The sequence below is a fragment of the Mytilus californianus genome, unplaced genomic scaffold, assembly GCF_021869535.1.
Source record: "Mytilus californianus isolate M0D057914Y unplaced genomic scaffold, xbMytCali1.0.p SCAF_4, whole genome shotgun sequence".
NCBI classification, from domain to species: domain Eukaryota; kingdom Metazoa; phylum Mollusca; class Bivalvia; order Mytilida; family Mytilidae; genus Mytilus; species Mytilus californianus.
This window is the reverse complement of record NW_026262690.1, coordinates 78,744,437-78,765,720: the sequence shown is the minus strand read 5'-3', so window position 1 is coordinate 78,765,720 and position 21,284 is coordinate 78,744,437. Positions and strand designations below refer to the sequence as shown.

Below are 21,284 nucleotides of genomic sequence, written 5' to 3'. Positions count from 1 at the left end.
TTATTAGACAGTGACAAAAAATTCCTTTCTCGGTGGATATAACAAAAATTCAAAGTATTGTCAATCAGGAAGTGACTACCTGACAGACTGAAGGCGCTTACATGGTAAAACATTACATTGTTCCAATGAAAGATATGGACTGAGGAACAAACAGGAGGACAGACAAGGTATTTTCAATATACCAACCACTTTGTGAATGGTGGTTATAATATTACTCTGTGAGAGGATCAAATATGGTTAGAATACCAACATTTTTAAATAGTTCAACGGTCATGATTAATCATGTAAACAAGATAAAATTCTGCAATTTTGATTTTCAATTTTCACGACCTGTCTTTTTTATTTGAATAAATGGAGAATGTATCCATGGGCACAGATGATGCCCTGCTTGCATATAACGTTATAAAGGGGCATACAAAGTTTTTTTTTTTTTCAAAATAAGAAACAATGTCTATGAACTTTTAAACAAAAATTAGACAGACAAGTATAGTCTGAAGGTTTCATGCCGAATTGTGGGAAGAAAATCATTACCCTCTGTTTTTCTTCAATCTGAGGTCCAAGTGTTTTAAGTCTTTCTTGATAAGTTCCAACTAGATCATTAGCTTCTGATAGTTTTGACAGGCCATTCTCTAATCTCTCTCTGAAATTACATAGAAGGAATACACAATATTTTATTTTCGCATGTTGTCTTAACAGTACTTAAAAATACATGGAAATTATAATCCCCCCACTAAATGCTGTTGCAGACAAGACATATATGTTGTGTTTCCATTTTTTTGTCTATTTGGGAAACTGAAGTTATTTTAGATCTTCCAACATCACTGAATTTATTAACAACTGGTTTAGACTTTGGATGATTTGGAACTAAGCATTTGGCTATTGCTTGATCATTGATGACCTTATAGTGACCTCTAGATGTTTTTATTGTGTAATTACCTTGTTAAATTACCACCACATTGATTTTTTTATTAAAAAGATATTTCAATTTGTAGTCATAAAATTTTTGAACAACAAAACAATGATATTCACAAGGAGCTAACTTTATTTCTGTGGTAATTATCTTTATCTTTCAATAATTATCTATATCATGAGAATTATTTTTTTTATCCTTAATATCTATAATAATTATTTTTTTAATCCTTAAGATCTATAAGAATTATTTTTTTATCCTTGGTATCAATAAGAATTATTTTTTATCCTTAATATCAATAAGAATTATTTTTTTTTATTCACAACATTTTATGAATGACATACTTGTTATTAATGAAGGACTGTTTATTTTCTCTCAACATCTTAGAGTAAAGCCTGATGAACTCCATATAACTACTAGGAGTTGCGTAGTAATGTCGTCTCATCTCATCCCAGTATTTCAAAGCAGCTTTACCAATAGTGTTGTGGATATCTACACATACTCTTCCTACCCTTTCTTTTAAGATCTACAAAAAAAAATATTCACAATTAAAATCTTGAATTTCGAAAAAAAAAATCAATATAGTTTAATTCTACCATATAACAAATCAAACTTTGTCTAAGTTTTGAGTACAGTTTTGAGAAATTGAAGTCAGTATTTGGTAAGTAACTTATATTCTTGAATTACAACTTTAGATAGCCATCTTCTACAATATAATTATTATCCATCTCTGTTACATACTGCCTCATTATAATGTTGATATATTACAACCTAAACTAAACCCTTTATTTACACAATGGTTAGGTGTTGAAATCAATATTGCTTGATTGAAACTCAGTTGAGTCAGATGATTTTATGATAAATCAAACCCAGTCCTACCAAATCAGTTTTTGCTTTCACATCAAGAAAAATTTTAAATATATCTTGAAGAAACTAATATACAATTAATCCAATAATATGCAAGAAAGAACAGGATAACAAATAAATGTTTTCTGGTGTAAAATGTTGCTACTTGCCTTCAAGTCATAACTTTCATCAGCTATAAACTCTGCATTCTCAAAGAAAACCTCTGCCACACTCAACATAGCTTCCTCTTCCCATTCATCATACCAATCGATGGTACAACAATTAACAAAAGCTGGGTTCATTCGACATCTCTGGCGGAACTTTCCTCCAGCAGGGCTGAGCGTCAATACAATATGAAGGTTACGTGTGACACGGCTGGTAAAGAACTGATACACAGAATCTTTAGTGTCTGGTATGTCTGCCTGTGATGCTGCTTGTCTTAATTCCATTCTGATAGCATCTAGTTCTTCTGCATCAAACAGATCTGGTACCTCACCAGAATTCAGGATACAGTTGATATCCTCTAAGAATGATTCCTGCAAAAAAAAAAATATTTTTTTTACAAAGTTGCAGGTTTTATACATCCTTGACTTTCAAATTTTTGGCTTTGAGTGTTCCTGATGAAGGTAAATCAAGAAAAGCGCTTTAACACAAAAAAGTTATTAAGGGTTATATTCGTTAACACTTATTTGATCTTATTCAAGTACTGTTAATATAGAACTTGATATGTGCATTTATTGATGCAACTCAGAAACAAAGGATAATAATGCAGAGTTAGTTAATATGATCCTTGAACTTGTTATAGAAGAATGCAATGTTGATCTCAAAGCATGTTTGGTGCTGTTAAACCATTACACTAAATTTCTATTGTTATACAATGATTTATCCAGGGGAAATATTTAATTTTGTCAATAGACTTTTTTTATTTTAGCACCTGCCTGCATGAAAGTTATGTTTAGAATACACTCCCCTAATCATCATGTTTATATGAAATAAAGTTTTTAAGAAACATAAAATCCTGGGTCACATCAAATGTTCGGCATAAACTGAATTTTGTAGATATCCTTTTCTGTCAGGTATATATTACCACAATTCCCATTCTTGTTTCAAATCATTTCTGCTTACTTTAACGATATCAGCATCTGTTAATAGAAATACAATGGTAAGTCCTTTCACTCCACTAAGCTTAAAAACTTGCTTAAGATCATCTCTAAACTCAGTTATACCATATCCTCTGTGTAAAGAGAGTTTGAATAATTCAGATCCAGCAATATGACTAGCTAGCTGTACTACTGTCGACTTTCCTGTCCCATCCAGACCAACCTAAAATAGCAAACAGAATTTTCTACTGTCAAAGTCAAAATTTAATGATACCATTAAAAACATTAAACAAAATTTAAAAAAAAAAACAGATAAAAATCATGTTTAACAATATTTGATATTTACATTTCACGACATTTTATAATGTGTGATCTGTAAAACCTTCTGAATCATGACATGATGCAGTTTTTTTACAAGTTTGTATTTTTATAAGTGCAATTAAAATAATGGTAATGTTTTAAGAAAAGAGCAGAACAAATAAAATTCTGATAGCATATACCTGTTAATTTCAATATTATATGAATTAGCTATAATGCTTTAAATTGACATCAGCATAGAAAATGATAATAAAAATAGTTTCTAGTGTCGCTCATAATACTGTGACTTCATTCCTGAGATAATAATCATATAATTGCAGGTCTAATTCTGAAACTTACAAGTATCATGTGACCACCAGGTTGTCGGAACACTCTTGCAGCTCTTGTGACATGCTCTACTGCATCTTTGAAGAACACCATTTGACTTGCCTACAACAGCAAGAATAAACTAAAATAATTGTCCCTAAATTGCAGTATTTTTTTCTTTTTTAAATTAAAAAATATTTTTACATTTTTGTCTTGTTATCTCCCTTGCTGTGTTTTTCCAAAATGTCATGTGACATTAATTTCTTGCATGTATCTTATATTTATGATACTGGTGAATAACAATACCAATAAGTGACATAAAACTAGCAGTCAAAGGGTCAAAAAGAGCCATTTGTAGGATGGCATAAAATTCTAATAAAAGCTTGAAAATATCTGTTATGGTAGATCTGGTAAAATCAATGATAAATCGACTACAGATTTGACATATTTTTCACAGGACTGTCACACACACAAACACACTCACAAGACAAAACACACAAAGACAATCACAATGTGAGCACAAGATGGTAAACATTAATATTATAGAAACATCTATGAAAATTTATAAGGCAATAAATATAATGATACATGAATTGCCAAAATCAAAAAGTCACTTTTGTATTCCTGAGTTTTAAGAGTTCCATTACACTTAGGGGAGATAACTTTTAATGAGACAACAAATCATTTAAGCTGCAATGTTAGACAAGAGCGTAATATCAACACAGAGTAAAATCTTCAAAGCAGACAGGATCTGCTGTTTTGACTACTGGGTATCTAGTCACTCAATTTGATAAAATTATAAATTTTGTTTTGTCAAATTGTTGTTTCTCTCAAATGAAAATTTTGATTGTCAAATACATAATATTTTAGCATAAAATCATTTAAAATTTGTTTCCCCTATATTTACTTCTTTTTAGGCATTTACGTCCCCTTCAAAAATCATGGACCCCCTCCCTGATTCCTGTACTTTATTTTCAAGGATTTTGGTGATCAAACATTTCATGTGCATGCAACATGAATAATTTCATTTCCAAGTGATTCTGTTAAACATGTTACATATGTATTGATTTTAAAATATGTATGTGTTATGTTATTTGTGTATATTTTTAACACTGAAATTAAATTATTGACTTTAATATATATATATATGTGTGTTACATTATTTATTTATATTTTTAACACAAGTTAACTGTGAGTGTCAATTAATGTGACCGCAACAGAACTTACCAAAGACTGAAAAACAGACCATTTATAAATAAATTAATAATTACATATTTTTAACAATAATATCTTATAAATATGTCAAGTTGTATCTTATTTGTAACTTTATATGTTTATTTGAAATTCTATCAATTTCTATTCAAAAAGTATAGTTTAGAGTAAAATCTAGTATTTGATTTCCCATTTGCTAGTTGAAATACCTGCATACTCACCACACATATAAAAGTATAATTCCTTATGAATGATGAATCATTTTTTAATATCAGCATTTTTTTTTAAATAGTTTTCATATTCTAATTCAGTTATTCTAAATTTCTCACATCTAAGTAAATAAACATTTATCTGGAAAAAAATAAAAAAGATTGCACACAAATATCTTAAAAAATGAAAAATATAAACTAAGATAAAGCTATTCAACATTTCTGATTTCCATTTGACCTTAATAGCCAAAAGAACAATTAAAGCTTTTACTATCTGAGTCTATCTCTCCTCTTTTGAACTATTAAAAAACTGCAACAAAAATGTGGCTCTACATAAAAATCCTTGGTGCAGATAAAAACATGTCTTACCCTGATGTAAACACCAAACTGATGTTAGATAAAACACATGTATTAGTCAATGTAAATGGTAAACTCTGGTAATTTTGTTCATCAAGGCAGACTATTTACTTTGTTGACATAATGTCAATTGGACAGACTTATGGGATGATTGATTGATGTTTGCTTTACACCACATCATTGCAAAAGGCTTTATCATATACTTTTGTGATGAACAGAACTAAAGGCCAGCATCATACCCTTAAAGCTTTATACTTAAAAGTAAGGCAATCTATAAACCACCATTTAAGTTCTACCCCTACAGGTAGTTCTCTATTTCGGTCTGTTATTTAAGGAATGACTGTAATATTTTTTCTGTCTATGAAGAAATAACATCAAAAATGTGGTGCACACTGAATAACCCGTGTAGCGTGTTATTTTAAAGTGTGCACCACATTTTTTATGTGATTTCGAAAAGACAGAAGAAAAAATATTACAGTCATTTCTTATAATTCAATTCTAAATTCCATTTTAAACCGGAGTAAACCATGAAAAAACCTTGATGACGTCACGGTCACATGACAGAATTATGTCTATGAGCTGATAAACAAAACAACGTCAGCCAATCAGAAGACGCGTTACATCCAAAATTAAATTATTGATTAATATGTGAGAAACCAGAACCCTAAATTTTCTTCAAATTGTTTTTCCCCCACATAAGAATGGCAATGTCAAAATATCATGCTGGCAGTAGGTCAAGTGAAAGACAACAAAAGTCACACATTTTTATAAGACAACATTTTCTTGCATTCATATTCATATAAATGTGCACTTGTCACATGATAAATATGCACTTGTCACATGATAAATATGTACTTCGTCACATGATAAATGTGCACTTGTCCCATGATAAACATGCACTTGTCACATCATAAATATGTACTAGTCACATGATAAAAGTGCACAAAACAAATGCATGCTGCTTTTCAATGATTTTTTTAAAAATCTATTATCATCACATCACAATGAACACTATTAACTTTACCACACCAGCTAGACTAAGATAAACTATCTAAAACCATTGCTTCAGTCTCTGTAATCCTTAAGCAAGTATTAAATTCTACATATTAGAAAAGTTTAAGTTAAATTAGAAAAGCTCTACTGTTGTAAGTTTGTCAGTGAAATCACTGTTGACAAAGCAACCTTTAATTAACTTTTATCAATTGATCAAATATGAGACAGCAACCCAAGGACAGGTGAGAAGAAAACCAAGAGGTCATTTACACCTTGTCACAACCATACCAAAGTTTGTTAATAACTTTTCATCAACCTGATGCATCTCAATGGTTCAGAAAAATAACATGAAGTAAAGCCTAGTTTTTGTAGCTTTCTTTCATAAGAATTTTATGCTAATAACAAAGTTATTAAAAAATATTGACCTTTCAATATTGTTTTTTTTACTGTAAGAAAAAACAACAGACATTTCTCACGGTTAAACATCATATAATTACTGTAAATTCAGAAATTATTGCGTGCATTTATTATTACGATTTTTGTAAAACGAACAAAAATGCGAGATTAATTATTGCGATTTCAGGAAAAGCTGCATGCAGATGTATGTATGAGATATCAGAATGCAAGTTCTTATTATTGCGATGATCAACCACTCGCATTATTCGCATTAATAAAAACCTCGCAATAATTTCTGAATTTACAGTACTAAATGAAATTAACACTTTATAAATTTGGTCCATGTAAAGCCGTTTTCTGGATTAACTTTCATTAGGAACACTCAAACCAAAATAAAAAAAAACCTGGCCACCATTTCACAAAGCCTTCTTAACTTACGATCATCGTATCATTTTACGATCCGTTTACGTGTGGTTCTACGTTCACGTTACTTGTGTTTCACAAAGGCATCGTAAAGGACTACTAAGTTGATCGCAAGCTACGCACTGTGTATCATCGTAAGTGTATCGTAAAACGGAACTCTGTAAACAGGAGGTGTGAATCGTAGTTTATTTACATCAGAATATGGCACACTCTTCTTTTACAGATCGATGAGTCGAGCATGCCGATGAGAGCGGACGTGAAAATGTTTGCAGAGAGAATCCTTCAACATCATTGAAATTGTTTTGCCAAATTGGTTTCATGGATAAATATTGTTATCCTTACATCTTATATTTTATGTTTTGGATCTATTTTTTTGTTGAGGAAAGCTTCTGCAGATATTTTCAGGTTTGTTTGAGACATATAGTCAGATGGAATCCATTAGTAGTTTCCGTGTGGGAGACTATCAGACCAATTTATCTGATGTCTGAGGGTTTTAGCTGTTGTTCCCCTAATGGATCGGTAGTTTCTTTCCGAAATGCTTTATCGTAGGATTTTCGGCTTTCCTCTACCAGGAATACAGCTGGTCATTTAGTGGTATCAGTTTGGAATCCAAGTATGTCCTTTCCGGTTTCTCGTTCGTTGCCTTGGCATTTGTGCGGCATCTGGGGTGACCTGATCCTTTATTTTGTATATAATTGTTTTTATATTTATATTTTTGAGGACGAGCGAATCTGGTGAGTTGGTGTGTACGTATGTTTTTCATTTGTAGACGAAACACAAGCCTTGTATCTTTGATGGGTTACTTCCTTTGATGGGTTACTTCCTTTGATATTCAATAATACTTTTTTCTTTGTATCGGAAATTTGAAATAATAGGAGAGTGACGAGACGTGTTTATATCTGATCAAAGGATTAAACGAATTTTTTAACAATTATTTAATAATGTCTAAAGTTATTATAGTACTGCAACTTTAGAGGAGATATGATTGATTGATTGCTGTTTTCTGAACATACAGTGGCATATATTTCATGCAGATTTATGACCAAGAGAAGAATTTTCAAACAAGAAATAAGAAGTTGCATGCGTTGTCGTTGAAAAAGAATTAAATAAAAATGTCCAATAAAAATAAACAAAACCAGTGTATATAATGTGCGAATCCTGAAATACCATTTTCACTGTATCCGTTATGAATTTCTAATGTAGAATGATAAATGAACAGACGACAAATTCATGATTTTTGAATAGAATAAGAAATATGATATGATGTGTACTGTTTTTATAAATTCATGATATAGGTATGAGATGCGGACGAGTTTTCATCGCGCCTACAGCCATCCAGGTGTAAAATTGATACACAAATAGATAAATATTAAGAATAGTTCACGAACAGAGCGTGCAAGAGATTTAAAAGCAGCAGTTAAGTTTCATTTGCAGAAAAATGTACCTTTTAACATAATTATTAATGTTGTATAACTTAAAACAGGTTTTGTTATTCAGCTTGTTGATATTAAATTAAATTTCACTATGCTGTTTTCGATATGCGATTCATGTTTACTGTCGATTAATGATACTAGACTTTCATTTTTACTGTAGGGGCGATTCATTTCTATTGTACATGCGATGCATTTTCACGGAAGGAAATTAATTAATTTTCATCACATAACGTCTTAATTCAGCCGACTCTCTAACAAAATTTATGAAGTCAGAAGGATTGATTATATGTGACCCGCCACGACATTTCCAGGCTTATGGAGGTAGAACATCATTGTGAGAAAAACGCCGTTAACTATATGTGACTAGCCACTTCCAGGCTTATGAGGTAACATTGTCTAAAATTTGCTTTTTTTTATTCATCTAGAACATTCTGAAGCAAAAAAAAACTCATGTCATGTTATTATGACCTATTTTTTGTAATTACAATGAAACGAGTCATTTCGAATACCGACATGATAATGAGACTGTTCGATGAAGAATTTTTCATTATCGAAGACACTAATTAGTAATCTCCAACAGCGTATTTAAATAAAAATTTCAAACAAATTAAATTTACAACATTACAAACAGTTCTTAGCTCTATTTTAGAAAATGTAATTTTAACTTGTTAAAATGAAGTTAGTATAAAATTTGTCAAAGAAAGCTTTTAGAATTCCTTTTTTTTTTAATTTGTCTTTTAACTTAGATGTATGATGCATGTCTCTATACATAGTATTCGACGCGTAGCAGTTTATTAGTAGTTGTTCTCATATATGCATTTGATACGGTGCATTTATTATGGATATATTTTAGACTCCATTTATGAAAATCTATAGAGCAGAGAATTTTGATTTTTTGTATTAATCTAAAATGTAGATTCAAATATTTATATGTCGTTGATACAGACAAAAAGATCTATCATGTCAAAATCATGATACAATAGGAAATTTTCATATGCACGGTCTGAACACAAGAATTTACAGAATAAGCCTATTTCTTACTGAATAGAGAAAGATGGCCAAAAGAATTACAGAATACAGAAATGTAAACCCCCACCCCCTTTTTTCCCCTAATTCAGACCCCTCATATATCATTGTGACGGATAGTTTTGTTTGTTCTATTTAACTGTTTTTATTTTTCGAAAAGAATATTTGTACAAGGTGTTGTTAATAAATGTAACGGACAATATATACCATGCCCTCTAAGCCGATGTTGTAATTTCATTTTTAATGAAAGAAAGTATTTAAAAGCTTCTCTCCCTGTGCAATATGATTTATTAGACTCATTAGGCAGAGCAATTTTTATGACTACTTGCATAATTGTTTAATCGTATTAAATTCTGTATCAAATTTATATCAATAATGAAAGTTTCAGATCTTTAATATTGAAAACGGGTTAAAATTATTTACTTGCATTAATATTGATAAAAAAACATCCAGTTCGTTTTTTTTTTGTTTTTTTGTAGATCTAAGAAAAAAAGCAACTCTGTTAAACTAAAACAATTGACTGATTAAAATTGTGACATGGTGTCTTCTTATGTCGTCTGAATTACAATGTAAGATATTGATATGTAATTTATATATTCGCCATCCGTAATTATTATCTAAAATGTTTATTTGGCATGCCATACTCGATAGAAGTGCGGACGTGAAAGAAAGCACTCTTCACAAAAACGTGAACGGAGATTACAATTCGATGATTTCGTCATTTATAAAACATAATACGTGAATTTGAAGATAGAAGTTGTATTAAAATTGAATGTTGACACCGATATCGACCTGTTGGATGTAGAATTTATTTTCAAAATAGGTGTTTGTTTAGAATATACCATTCCACGGAGATTACATGCTTAACAAATCTCTGCAGTTTTCAACTTTGTTTAGTTTTCAAGACTGATATGATTTGGAATAAATGACCATTTAACAAAATTATTTATTGTAACCTTAAAAACAGAATTATTTATGGTAACCTTATAATCAAATTTAACTCATATCACACTCTATGTGTTGCTAAATATTTAGTCTTGCTTGGTCTTCTATCCGTTAACAGGAATTACAGGTTTACGAAGAAACATTATGACGGCCGGTACGATCACTATCGTTGTGCAATATGTACTAAACTCTATAAAAATATAGATAATAAAGAAATATAAAAATCTCAGATATAAGTATAACAAGCTACGGGTATATAACTTGAAGCCGTTAGTTTTGCTTTGTTACGATGGGACAAAACAGTGTCATAAAATAGGCGCTTTACCGGAGAACCAGTGAGTAGCGCAAAGCTAACAAAACCTGCGTTTCAGGAGTAAGTGCATGGGACCCATTTGTATCATGTTTTATATTATCTGGTTCTATTGCAAATATTATTTCATTGATACTGTGTCTATCTAGTCTGTATCTGGATATAATATCCATTTCATTTTCAAAATGATCAAATGAAGAAAGTGTGGTTCTAATATTGAAGATTCTTCTTCGTCTTCTAACATTTGCGGCATCTTGATCGAGAATAAAGCCATCTTAGATATGGTTTAATTCATATTCGCGGAAAAACTACGTTCGAGATACAACTGGGTATAGCTGTAGTAAGTTACGCCAGGATTTATGTACTATTTACGCTCATCTTAACTTACGACGGCTTTGTGAAACGGCTGTAAAACCTACGATTCATTTACGATGAACGTACAATGACACGTAGACTTATGAAGGCTTTGTGAAACGGTACCCAGGAAGGTATATGACCAAGAGGAACCTAAACAGTATAGCCAAAATCATCAAAGATCAACTTTGCCTGAAGGAGTTGGAATGTTGGATTCTGAATGATTTCTAAATTTATCAACAGGAAATTTCAGTCCAGCTCAAGAGTATTAAGTTGCTGTTTAGGACATTTAACACCCCCAAGATAGATAGAACAAAAAAATCATGAAATGTAAGTTTTAAATGATATCAGTGGAGATAGCATTAATAATTTGGCTTATGATAACCCCGGGACTAACATTTGACGAGCAGTGATATCCACCTAAGACAATAAAATGAAAATAACCCTTTATAAATTACAATTCAAAGTATAAATAAGAATAGACAATAATAAACAAATAAACCAAAATTTAAGGTATAACCAAAAAACATTGAGTCCATATTATCTGGTCTATTTTGGGAAACATCTCTTCAAACTCATTAGCATCATTGCAACAATTGCTGATAGACAGGTCCAGGCACTTTGATGGAATAGTTTGATAAATTAAAGGATGAAATGTGCATTTTTCTTTGGGGAACAAGGTGATTTTTTTTAAACTCTTTTAAGACACAGTGTGGTTGTACCGGAACTTTCTCTCTACAATTGTTAATGTCAGCCATGAAATGTTAATAAGGTAGACTTTCTGCACAAACCATTCTTGTTATTGTAGGGAGCAATATCACTTACTTCTTTAGCTAAAGTATTGTCCTGTGACTTCTAACCAAGCAAAATAGTAATATTAAGAAAAGTTAAAGTGTGGATTTTAAGGTGTAATGATGAATATAACACATTATAATGCAATGATCAAATTCCCCTTAAAAATGAATAAAAACCCCAGTGCTAAACCAGTCTGTATTGTTTCACAGTACAACCAAAAAATCCAATTTTGCTAAAATACATAAAAATTGTACAAAACCATGACCAATAAAAGTTTAGATTAAAATAGACTAGGCTTTATATACCATTTCTTCAGCAATATAGAAAAACTGAAATAAAATGTCATTAACATATAAAAGCAAAACAAGAAATACTTCTCAAGAGATGTGGATTTTCCATACCAACTTATTGAGAAGGAAATAAAACCTTTTTTTGTACAGCCAAATTAATCAATGAATAAATGGTTTGTTAAGGAGAAATTTAAAGTTTCCTTTGAATGAACTCCACATAGAACAATAGCTATTGTATTTATTAAATGGATAATCAACTTTGCAAAAATTTAAATGGCCAGGTAAACACCAACTGATTCTGGGGAAAGGTTTTATTTTCTTTGCAACAAAACAGAAAAAAGTTACCCCAAAGATAAAAAAAAAACGAAAATATATATTTTAAACGATTTCAATATATATGAAATTTGTAAGATTGACTGAGAGTGAAAATTAATTTAAACAAAAATACCAAATAGCAGGTTTCTGATTGAATCAGTCTAATAAACAAATTATAATTTATGAATAAAATTTATTCAATGCAAATGCTTAAATACAAAAGATGCCAAACATTTGTGTTTGTCTTTAGAAATGACTTGGTGAATAATTGCATAACTTAAAAAATTCTTCATCTGTGCACTAAATATTCTTCATGAGTACCTGAAGCCCTTTATCACTTATATTTATTTGCATATATCATGTATTTGATGAGAGCTGGTACTTTGCAAGAGATAAAACCATTCTATAATACCTTTGTGTTTCCAAAGCTCATCCTCATATAGTATTCCTCCAGAACTTGACGTAACTTCTTTCTATCGCTGATGGGTCTGTACACACGTGCAGAGGCCTTGTCACCGACATCAAAGAAATCTCCAAACAAAATCTGTTCTGACATCAGTTGTTCTGGTGTCCATTTAACCTGATTACATCAAAATATTGTTAAACTGTGGTCATTTGTATTTTATAAGATGAGATATTATTGAGTTCTGACAAAGTTAAAATATAAATTGACAATTCAAGGGAAATTAAAATAACAAATTAAGCTGCAGTATAATTGAAGCTATTTTATTTTTACTCTTGGATTTACGTTTTCATGAATTATGTGATAAAAATCTTTGTTCTGACTGAAAAAAAAATCAGGGTGCTTATTCAGTACTGTACTTTGCATTTGTAATGTGAGATCTCAAATTATCCCTATATAAGAACTGAAGTCATTTGGAATATGTTCTATCAGAGCAATGGCATCACAAGAAAAGTAGATAAAAAGGATGGAGAAGATACCAAGTCGTGAAGTCAAAAAAGCAAGATTTAAATTTTTCTATAAAATTCCTAGATTTTTGTATTAAGTTTTTTATCTATGATACCAGCACTTTTAAAAATCCCAAGTATGATTGTGTATCAGCTACGCTATGGTAACGATATAATACATGTACTTCCATTCTGCAGACTTGCATTAACTAATGAATCATTTATACCATCAACTATATGTCCATTGAATAAAATGCGTCAACCCATGAAGCTTATACAATAAGAAAATTTAAATTGAAACTAAAAAACTTAAATCACAATTGTAATAAATACATGCCAATAGAAATAAATACATGCTGAAACAATATAAGTTTGGAAGTCACAAACAAAGTATCATTCTCACCCTAACTTTATGTTCTGTATCATCCTTAAATTATGATCTTTATAGAGTTAATATTATTTGCTAATCCATCTTGCCACTACAGTGTGAATCATGAAGATTCGCATCATTTCTTCTTTAAATGTATATTATATTCAGAAAAACAAAGTAGAAAATTTCAGTTGGCTCCCAAATAACAGTTCATTAAATATAGAACTATCAACCTATATAATTATGTGTTTGAATTTATAAGAGGGTTAAAGATATTCTTTCTTGTTTAGATAGTACAACATGACTATACACACATCATCATACAAGCTCAGATGCTTTTTTGCTTTGTTTTTTTGTTTGTTTGTTTATTTTCTTCTTCTTTTGTGCCATTCAAATTTTCTGTCCAATTTATACAAATGTTGAAAAATCATTTAATGTAAACTACTCTTATATATTGAATTGTTAAATATGCTAAATGGAGAAGACTACATGTGTCTGTTTGACTTGTGTCTAATCCAATTTTTGTTTATGCCAATAAAATATGTTTAAACTAAATTTTCTTTTTAACCATTTTATTATTGTGGCATGTCTGCCTATATGAACAACATTTAGAAATATTTAAAACAATACTGAATATATCATGCTAATTTGATATGTTAAGCAAATTTAATAATATTAACATTATCAACATTCAGACTTAATCATGGAAGAGAACACTGGGAAAATTCAACAATCAAAGACTATTTCAATTAGATTAAATACTACTAACTAATTACCAGTACTGTTATAAAACAATAGGTTATCTAAAATAAAACCAGTCAACTATGAAATAAGGATCATGGTGATCTACAATAAAACCAGTCAACTATGAAATATGGATCATGAGGATCTACAATAAAACCAGTCAACTATGAAATATGGATCATGGTGATCTACAATAAAACCAGTCAACTATGAAATATGGATCATGGTGATCTACAATAAAACCAGCCAACTATGAAATATGGATCATGGTGATCTACAATAAAACCAGCCAACTATGAAATATGGATCATGGTGATCTACAATAAAACCAGCCAACTATGAAATATGGATCATGGTGATCTACAATAAAACCAGCCAACTATGAAATATGGATCATGGTGATCTATTTTGTGGTAAAAAGCTGATAGCCTCAAGTAGATTCATTTCCATACTGAAAAGGCCAATGTTTGCCTTCACATATTATTGTTGCATGCTGGGAGGAGAGGCAGCAACCAGTTTTTATACGACCGCAAAAAAATTTGAGGTCGTATATTGGTATGACGTTGGCGTCGTCGTCGTCCGAATACACAATGGTTTTCGCACTCTAACTTTAGTTTAAGTGAATGGATCTCTATGAAATTTTACCATAAGGTTCAATACCACAATAGGAAGGTGGGGATTGATTTTGGGGGTTATGGTACCAACAGTTAAGGAATTAGGGGCCAAAAAGGGGCCGAAAATAAGCATTTTTGTAACTTCCAGACATAACTTGTGTGTTAGCATATGGATCTCTTTGACATTGTACCACAAGATTCCATATCACAAAGGGTCAATGCTGGGATTGATTTTGGGGTTAATTGCCTCAAAATTTTAGGAATAAGGGGCCAAAAGGGGGCAAAAAACAAGCATTTTTCTAGTTTCATGACAATAACTTGTGTGTAAGTGTATGGATCTTTCTGAAATTTTACTACAAGGTTCCATTTCACAAAGGGAAAGCTGGAATTGAGTGTTGTGGTAATTGCCCAAAACGTTTAGTAATAAGGGGCCTAAAAAGGGGTTTAAAATAAGCATTTTTTAGTTTCTAGACAATAACTTGTGTTCAAGTGTATGGATCTCTCTAAAATTGTATTACAAGGTACCATACCACAAAGGCAAGGCTGTTATTGAGCTTGGTTTGGGGGGAAAGGGGGGTGGGGGTGATGAATCATAAGGGGGGCGGGGGTCAAAAAAGGGGTAATTTTTTGTTTTCCTTTTTTTTTTGTTTAAAATTTACATTTTAAGTTAGTTATTTTTTATCACGAAGAGAAAGTAGGAATTGAGTTTTGGGGTTAATTGCTCAAACATTTATGAATAAGGGGCCAAATATTGGTCGAAAATAAGGATTTTTTTAGTGTGCTCTAATGTTTAAGGAATAAGGGGAAAAAAGGTTAAAAAACAAGGGTTTCCATTTTAATAGACAAATAATTGAGTAAAGAACATTATTTAAAAGCAGTGTAAGGTTGGTAATTCAAACTCATTTAAATATCTCATCTACACTGCTTTTAAATTATGTAAATTGGAAATTTGCCAATAACTTTATTGTTAATAAATGCATTGGAAATTTGCCAACAATTTTAGTGTAATAAACTTCATTGGAAATTTGCCAATATAAAATTTTGCTGATGAAGGTTTTTTGTTTACCTTTAGCCTTGACTATGAAGTCATTTTCTATTTTTATAGCCTTATGATGTAGTTGAATTATTTAATACTTTTATGATGTGTTTAAATGGGGTTTTATCATGTTTATGGTTGCAAATTTATTGTTTTAGTATAATAAACTCCATTTAAAATTTGCCAATAAAAAAAAATTTTGTTTATTTTTAGCTATGATTATGATGTCATTTTCTATTTTACTTTTATGGTTGCAAAGAAATTTTTATTTTTAGATATTACTGTTAAATGATGCTGATTAAGGTTTTTGCTATGTTTAGCCATGACTATGATGTCATTTTCTATTTTAATATCTGTTATGATGTATTTAAATGGGCTTTTATGGTTACAAAGGAATTTTATTTTTAGATATTACTATAAAATGTTGCTGATGCTGATTAAGGATTTTGTTTATTTTTAGCCATGACTATGATGTCATTTTCTATTTTAATACCTTTATGATGTAATTTCCATTTTTAGATATTACTGTTAAATGATGCTGATTAAGGGTTTTTTGCTATGTTTAGCCATGACTATGATGTCATTTTCTATTTTAATATCTTTATGATGTATTTAAATGGGTTTTTATGGTTACAAAGGAATTTTATTTTTAGATATTACTTTAAATGTTGCTGATTAAGGATTTTTGTTTATTTTTAGCCATGACTATGATGTCACTTTCTATTTTAATACCTTTATGATGTATTTAAATGGGCTCCCATGTATTTAGATTTTTGATTATTTATACATGTTACCAAATTGGTCCACATTGAACAAAAACGGTCCAAATTTCAACTTTATTGCATTACATCAAACATTGAATTCTACATATTCTTTGATATATTGAAATTAACAAACAATTTAGTTTATGGAGATTCCACCATAATAGGTAAATTAAATATTTTCCAGTTCTTACACCACATTCATCCTGTGTCAGAAACCTATGCTGTGTCAAATATTTAATGACAATCCAAAGTCATAGCTGTATCAAGCTTGAATTTTGTGTCCATACTTGCCCCAACTGTTCAGGGTTCGACCTCTGCGGTCGTATCAAGCTGCGCCCCAGCGAAGCATTTTATTTGTTATGGATTTATGCCATTGTATACCAATACCACACTGCCTGTTGGTAGTTCATGAAGTATCAAACAATAAAATGTTACTAATTACATCAATATTCAGGCTGCCTCAGATGAGGTCCCATGTATTATTTAAGATAGAAATTCACAAAGTACCAGTACTGAACAGAGATATGGGTCACAGTCTTATCCAGATGATTCTATATATTTTAATCTTCTGATATTTGCAAGATTAAACAGATTCATGGGCTTGTAATAATCCTTGTATAACCTATGACAGTTGGATTAAATGTAATTTCTGTCACTTGTGGTAAAAGGAATGTTTCTTCAAAATGTATACCAATATCAATGTACACATAAGAGACGTGTGCTATTCATTAATGAGACAGCTACCCAGAGCCAAAGTAAAGAGGAATAGCAAATTTAGAGAGGCAAGCTAAATTGTATGGAAGGATCAAAATTGCCAAGTCTAAATAAGTTGTGCTAGTAAATGGGTATAGCAAATTCATACAGGGAAGCTAAATGTAATATTGACCAAAGTTTGTGATGTTTGAAAAGGAATAGCATGGCGAGCTTTTTGATGGAAGGATGACAAACATTCCTAGATGAACAATCATACCAATAAAATTACTGAAATCATTCAAATTTATCAGAAAACACCTCTAACCCCTTCAAACGTGTATTTTTTATCAGCTCTTTCCAAGTCCAGCAACTATCAGAAAAAATTTCATGAAGCAAAATAACCAAAACCAGTTAAATAACTGATTGAATCCACCTATGCAATTTACAAGAATGCAGATAATTATTAAAGACTTGATAAACCTTTAACTGTTTCTAAAGAAAATGAACATGCCAAATTCAACCAAGGCCAATGAAATCTGACTCCAAATGAGCTTCATTTTGTTGCAAATATCAGATTCACTTAGATGCATTTTGTTATCCAATAATATCATCTTAGACCACTAAGTAAGTATTTGGGAATTGCTTGCAAGGTATGTTCATGCATATGGTCAAAACAGTTACTCCTATAGTATTTCCTCTAAACAACAATTACTTCTATTATATTCCCTCTATATTCTAGGCATGAACATAAAGGTATACTAATTAGCAATGGATTATAACTACATTCCCTATCTATCCCTTTTTTACTTTTATCATACCTTTGCTCTCTGACCTTCACCTTTCTGCAGGAAAACAAAAAAAGTTCTACTGATATTTTTATTCATTTATACCATAAATTGTATACTTAAAATTTACAAGACGAGTGCCTATCATCTGTGTCACATGGTTCTATGACAACCAGCTGGGTTGTCCTATTAGTATATGAAGAATATTTTTTGTCGAAATCATTAGATTTGTTGTCTTTTCATCTTGGTAGTCAAAATAACTCAAAATTTTGGGGTTTGACCACAAAAACAAGAAGACTGCAGAATGTTTAAATGGACTGATACTATTTGTAATAAAAAAACATCTGTTTCTGCATTTTTTTCATATCTGATAAATGTAACCATTTTACTGCTTTTTGTACCTTGAAATAATCATGAAGGTTGTCAGACAAGAACTGGTAGAACATAACTCTATCTTCTGGACAAATCAGTCTATCGTGGAAAACTCTGGTCACTTCATGAGCAAATAATCCTGCAATATTGTCTTTACTGACTATAACAGATTCATGGGCTTGTAATAATCCTTGTATAACCTATGACAAAAAATAAAGTTAAAGAAATAATTGGAAATCATTATCAATTAGAGGACTAATTGCAATAGAGAGATTAATTTTATACTGACATATTATAATGAAAATGTATGACCTTTAAATGTGAATAATTCATTTGCTGGTGAAATAAGAAGTATCATTCTGTGCCTTACCTTAGACAAATCTCTCAAATTAAATGTATAATGTGACTTGGCTGGTGTGGGTAGCATGTTATTTCCCATCCTGTAGTATACAGCTATGCTGGCTGACACCAAGGGAAGTAACTGTTCCTTAACTTCTGAGGCAAATTCTCCTTCCTGGAAGAATCTTCCCAACTGGACTTGATAAATATGTTGTAGAGATCTGGTAGACGGTAACGGCATGGCAAATATACTACAATAGAAAATATTGTGAAGGTTATCTTGATATACAACATTTTCACACTTACAATTATCTAAGAAATGTGTAGGAAAAATAATTGGTAAACATGTTACAACATTCATATAATTGTGAATTTTTAGAAAGTTTGAACTATGGTAACTAAATAAAAGCAGCCAAAACGGAAAATTATATAAATAATTTCACATAAGCTAAGATTACATCTATAATATATTTTTTTATAGATGGTAGTTACGAATACTCAGAGGAACATAATTTCCGTTTCAGAATGCATTCTGGGTTATATTTTCAAAAGTGTACACCAGAACATTGTGATTGGCTAACAACGTCACAAACAATGACATGACGCTATTTTCATTTTTGTACAAACATTGAAATTAACCATTGGATAAACAGACAAATATTTTAAAATGCCACACCATTATATACTCTGTCCAGGGGAAGTAATTCTAATAAGGACAGTTATTTACCAGAAGTTCTTCAGAAGCCTTGGACTGATGGGATTTCTACCCCCACCTGGAGGGCCACAAGCAGCAACAACTGTTACATCAAATATTGTCTGCAATGGTAAAAAAACATAAATCAATCAAGTATAATGTCATAATAAACTAAAATCAATACATAGACCACATATACTCAAATAACTGATTCATACTGTTTGCTTAACATCCAGTGGCAAATATTTCAAGCATATTAAGGTCAATCTAAACAAATGAAAACTCAAATGTGTTCTTCATCTAAATAGCTTGTTCTTTACAATTTCATCAATATAAAGCTCCTTGAGAAGAGACACCCTTTTTTAGTAGAAGGAGTTTTCTTTCATCAATCCTAAAATCTTGAAAATATTTCACATTTTGGGTGAGTTGTCCGATTTTCAATAGTTCAGTTCTGTAACTATGATGCAACAAAAGTAGAAATCATCAAAATCAAAAGGATCTTGATCTTTTGTCAATCCTAAGATAAAGTCAAATTTTTACTTTGCCACTTTTACTATTACTCTTTTTGTTGGAACAAACTTGATTTTTTCTTTTTCCAATAACAGGGCTCCAAAACTGTGGAATATCAAAAGTGTGAACAATCTCAAAAACAAAAGAGAGAGCTTAGTTTAACCAATTATAAGATACTGTTAAAATCTTATGATTCAGTCAAAGCAAACATGCTTTTATTGATGGACTAATCAAAATGACTGCCACATTTTTAGTTCACTATACAAACTTGTCTTGAAAACAAAAATAATATGATTTACAACATAAAACAGAGCATACCTTCCATGAGAGGCTCTTTGTGTCATAGAATCCACCCGATTCCAAGAATTGTCTCAGAAGTTCTAGTGGAGGTTGAGCTCCATATTCCTCTGGCGCAGGCATATTGAGATCATCAACAAACACAAACTTTTTCCTTCCTCTGGGAGCTCCAAGTGTGTCCTTGCCCTTTTTCATCAGCTTCAGCATAATATTGTCCTGTAACCTGGCTGATGTTGTCTGAGCACTGCATTGTATCATAGAATACAGGATACCAGTTGACGCTTTGGGTTTAGAGGATCCCATGAGGACATCTAAATCTTTACCTTCCTCTTCTTCTCCAAACTTAGTGAGGCTAGCAATGTTATCCAGTAAAGAGGAATGTTTAGAGGAGTAATTGAGGACACTGCCAAGGATTGTATTACTTTTAGTTGTTGTACCTCCATCTTGTGACAATTTTCCTAACATGTAGTTAATCAAGGCTGATTTACCAACTCCAGAATCACCTACAAATATGAAAATTGTATATAATGAGTAAGAGTTTTTGTTACATTTTTGTATTCAATGTTTTTGGTTCTGCGTTTTTTATTCAAATTTTAATTTTACTATACATCAGGAAAAC

At 31.0% G+C, this 21,284-nt stretch overlaps 1 protein-coding gene across 8 annotated transcripts in view; it reads right to left on the bottom strand.

The window, feature by feature from the left end:
* LOC127738574 (dynein axonemal heavy chain 6-like) overlaps positions 1-21,284 on the bottom strand; it is a 136,123-nt gene that overhangs the window by 45,262 nt on the left and 69,577 nt on the right. For 6 of the 8 annotated variants that reach the window (XM_052249865.1, XM_052249868.1, XM_052249871.1 and 3 more), the window contains 11 exons: positions 20,687-21,168; positions 19,892-19,980; positions 19,196-19,415; positions 18,855-19,025; positions 12,951-13,118; positions 11,964-11,993; positions 3,514-3,603; positions 2,882-3,079; positions 1,927-2,292; positions 1,255-1,436; positions 532-640 (listed from right to left, as the gene is read on the bottom strand). In XM_052249865.1, the coding sequence (XP_052105825.1) occupies positions 532-640; positions 1,255-1,436; positions 1,927-2,292; positions 2,882-3,079; positions 3,514-3,603; positions 11,964-11,993; positions 12,951-13,118; positions 18,855-19,025; positions 19,196-19,415; positions 19,892-19,980; positions 20,687-21,168 (2,105 nt within the window). Of the gene's footprint in view, positions 1-531; positions 641-1,254; positions 1,437-1,926; positions 2,293-2,881; positions 3,080-3,513; positions 3,604-11,963; positions 11,994-12,238; positions 12,263-12,950; positions 13,119-18,854; positions 19,026-19,195; positions 19,416-19,891; positions 19,981-20,686; positions 21,169-21,284 lie in introns of all 8 variants that reach the window. The other 2 variants (XM_052249867.1, XM_052249869.1) reach the window with 2 other exon arrangements.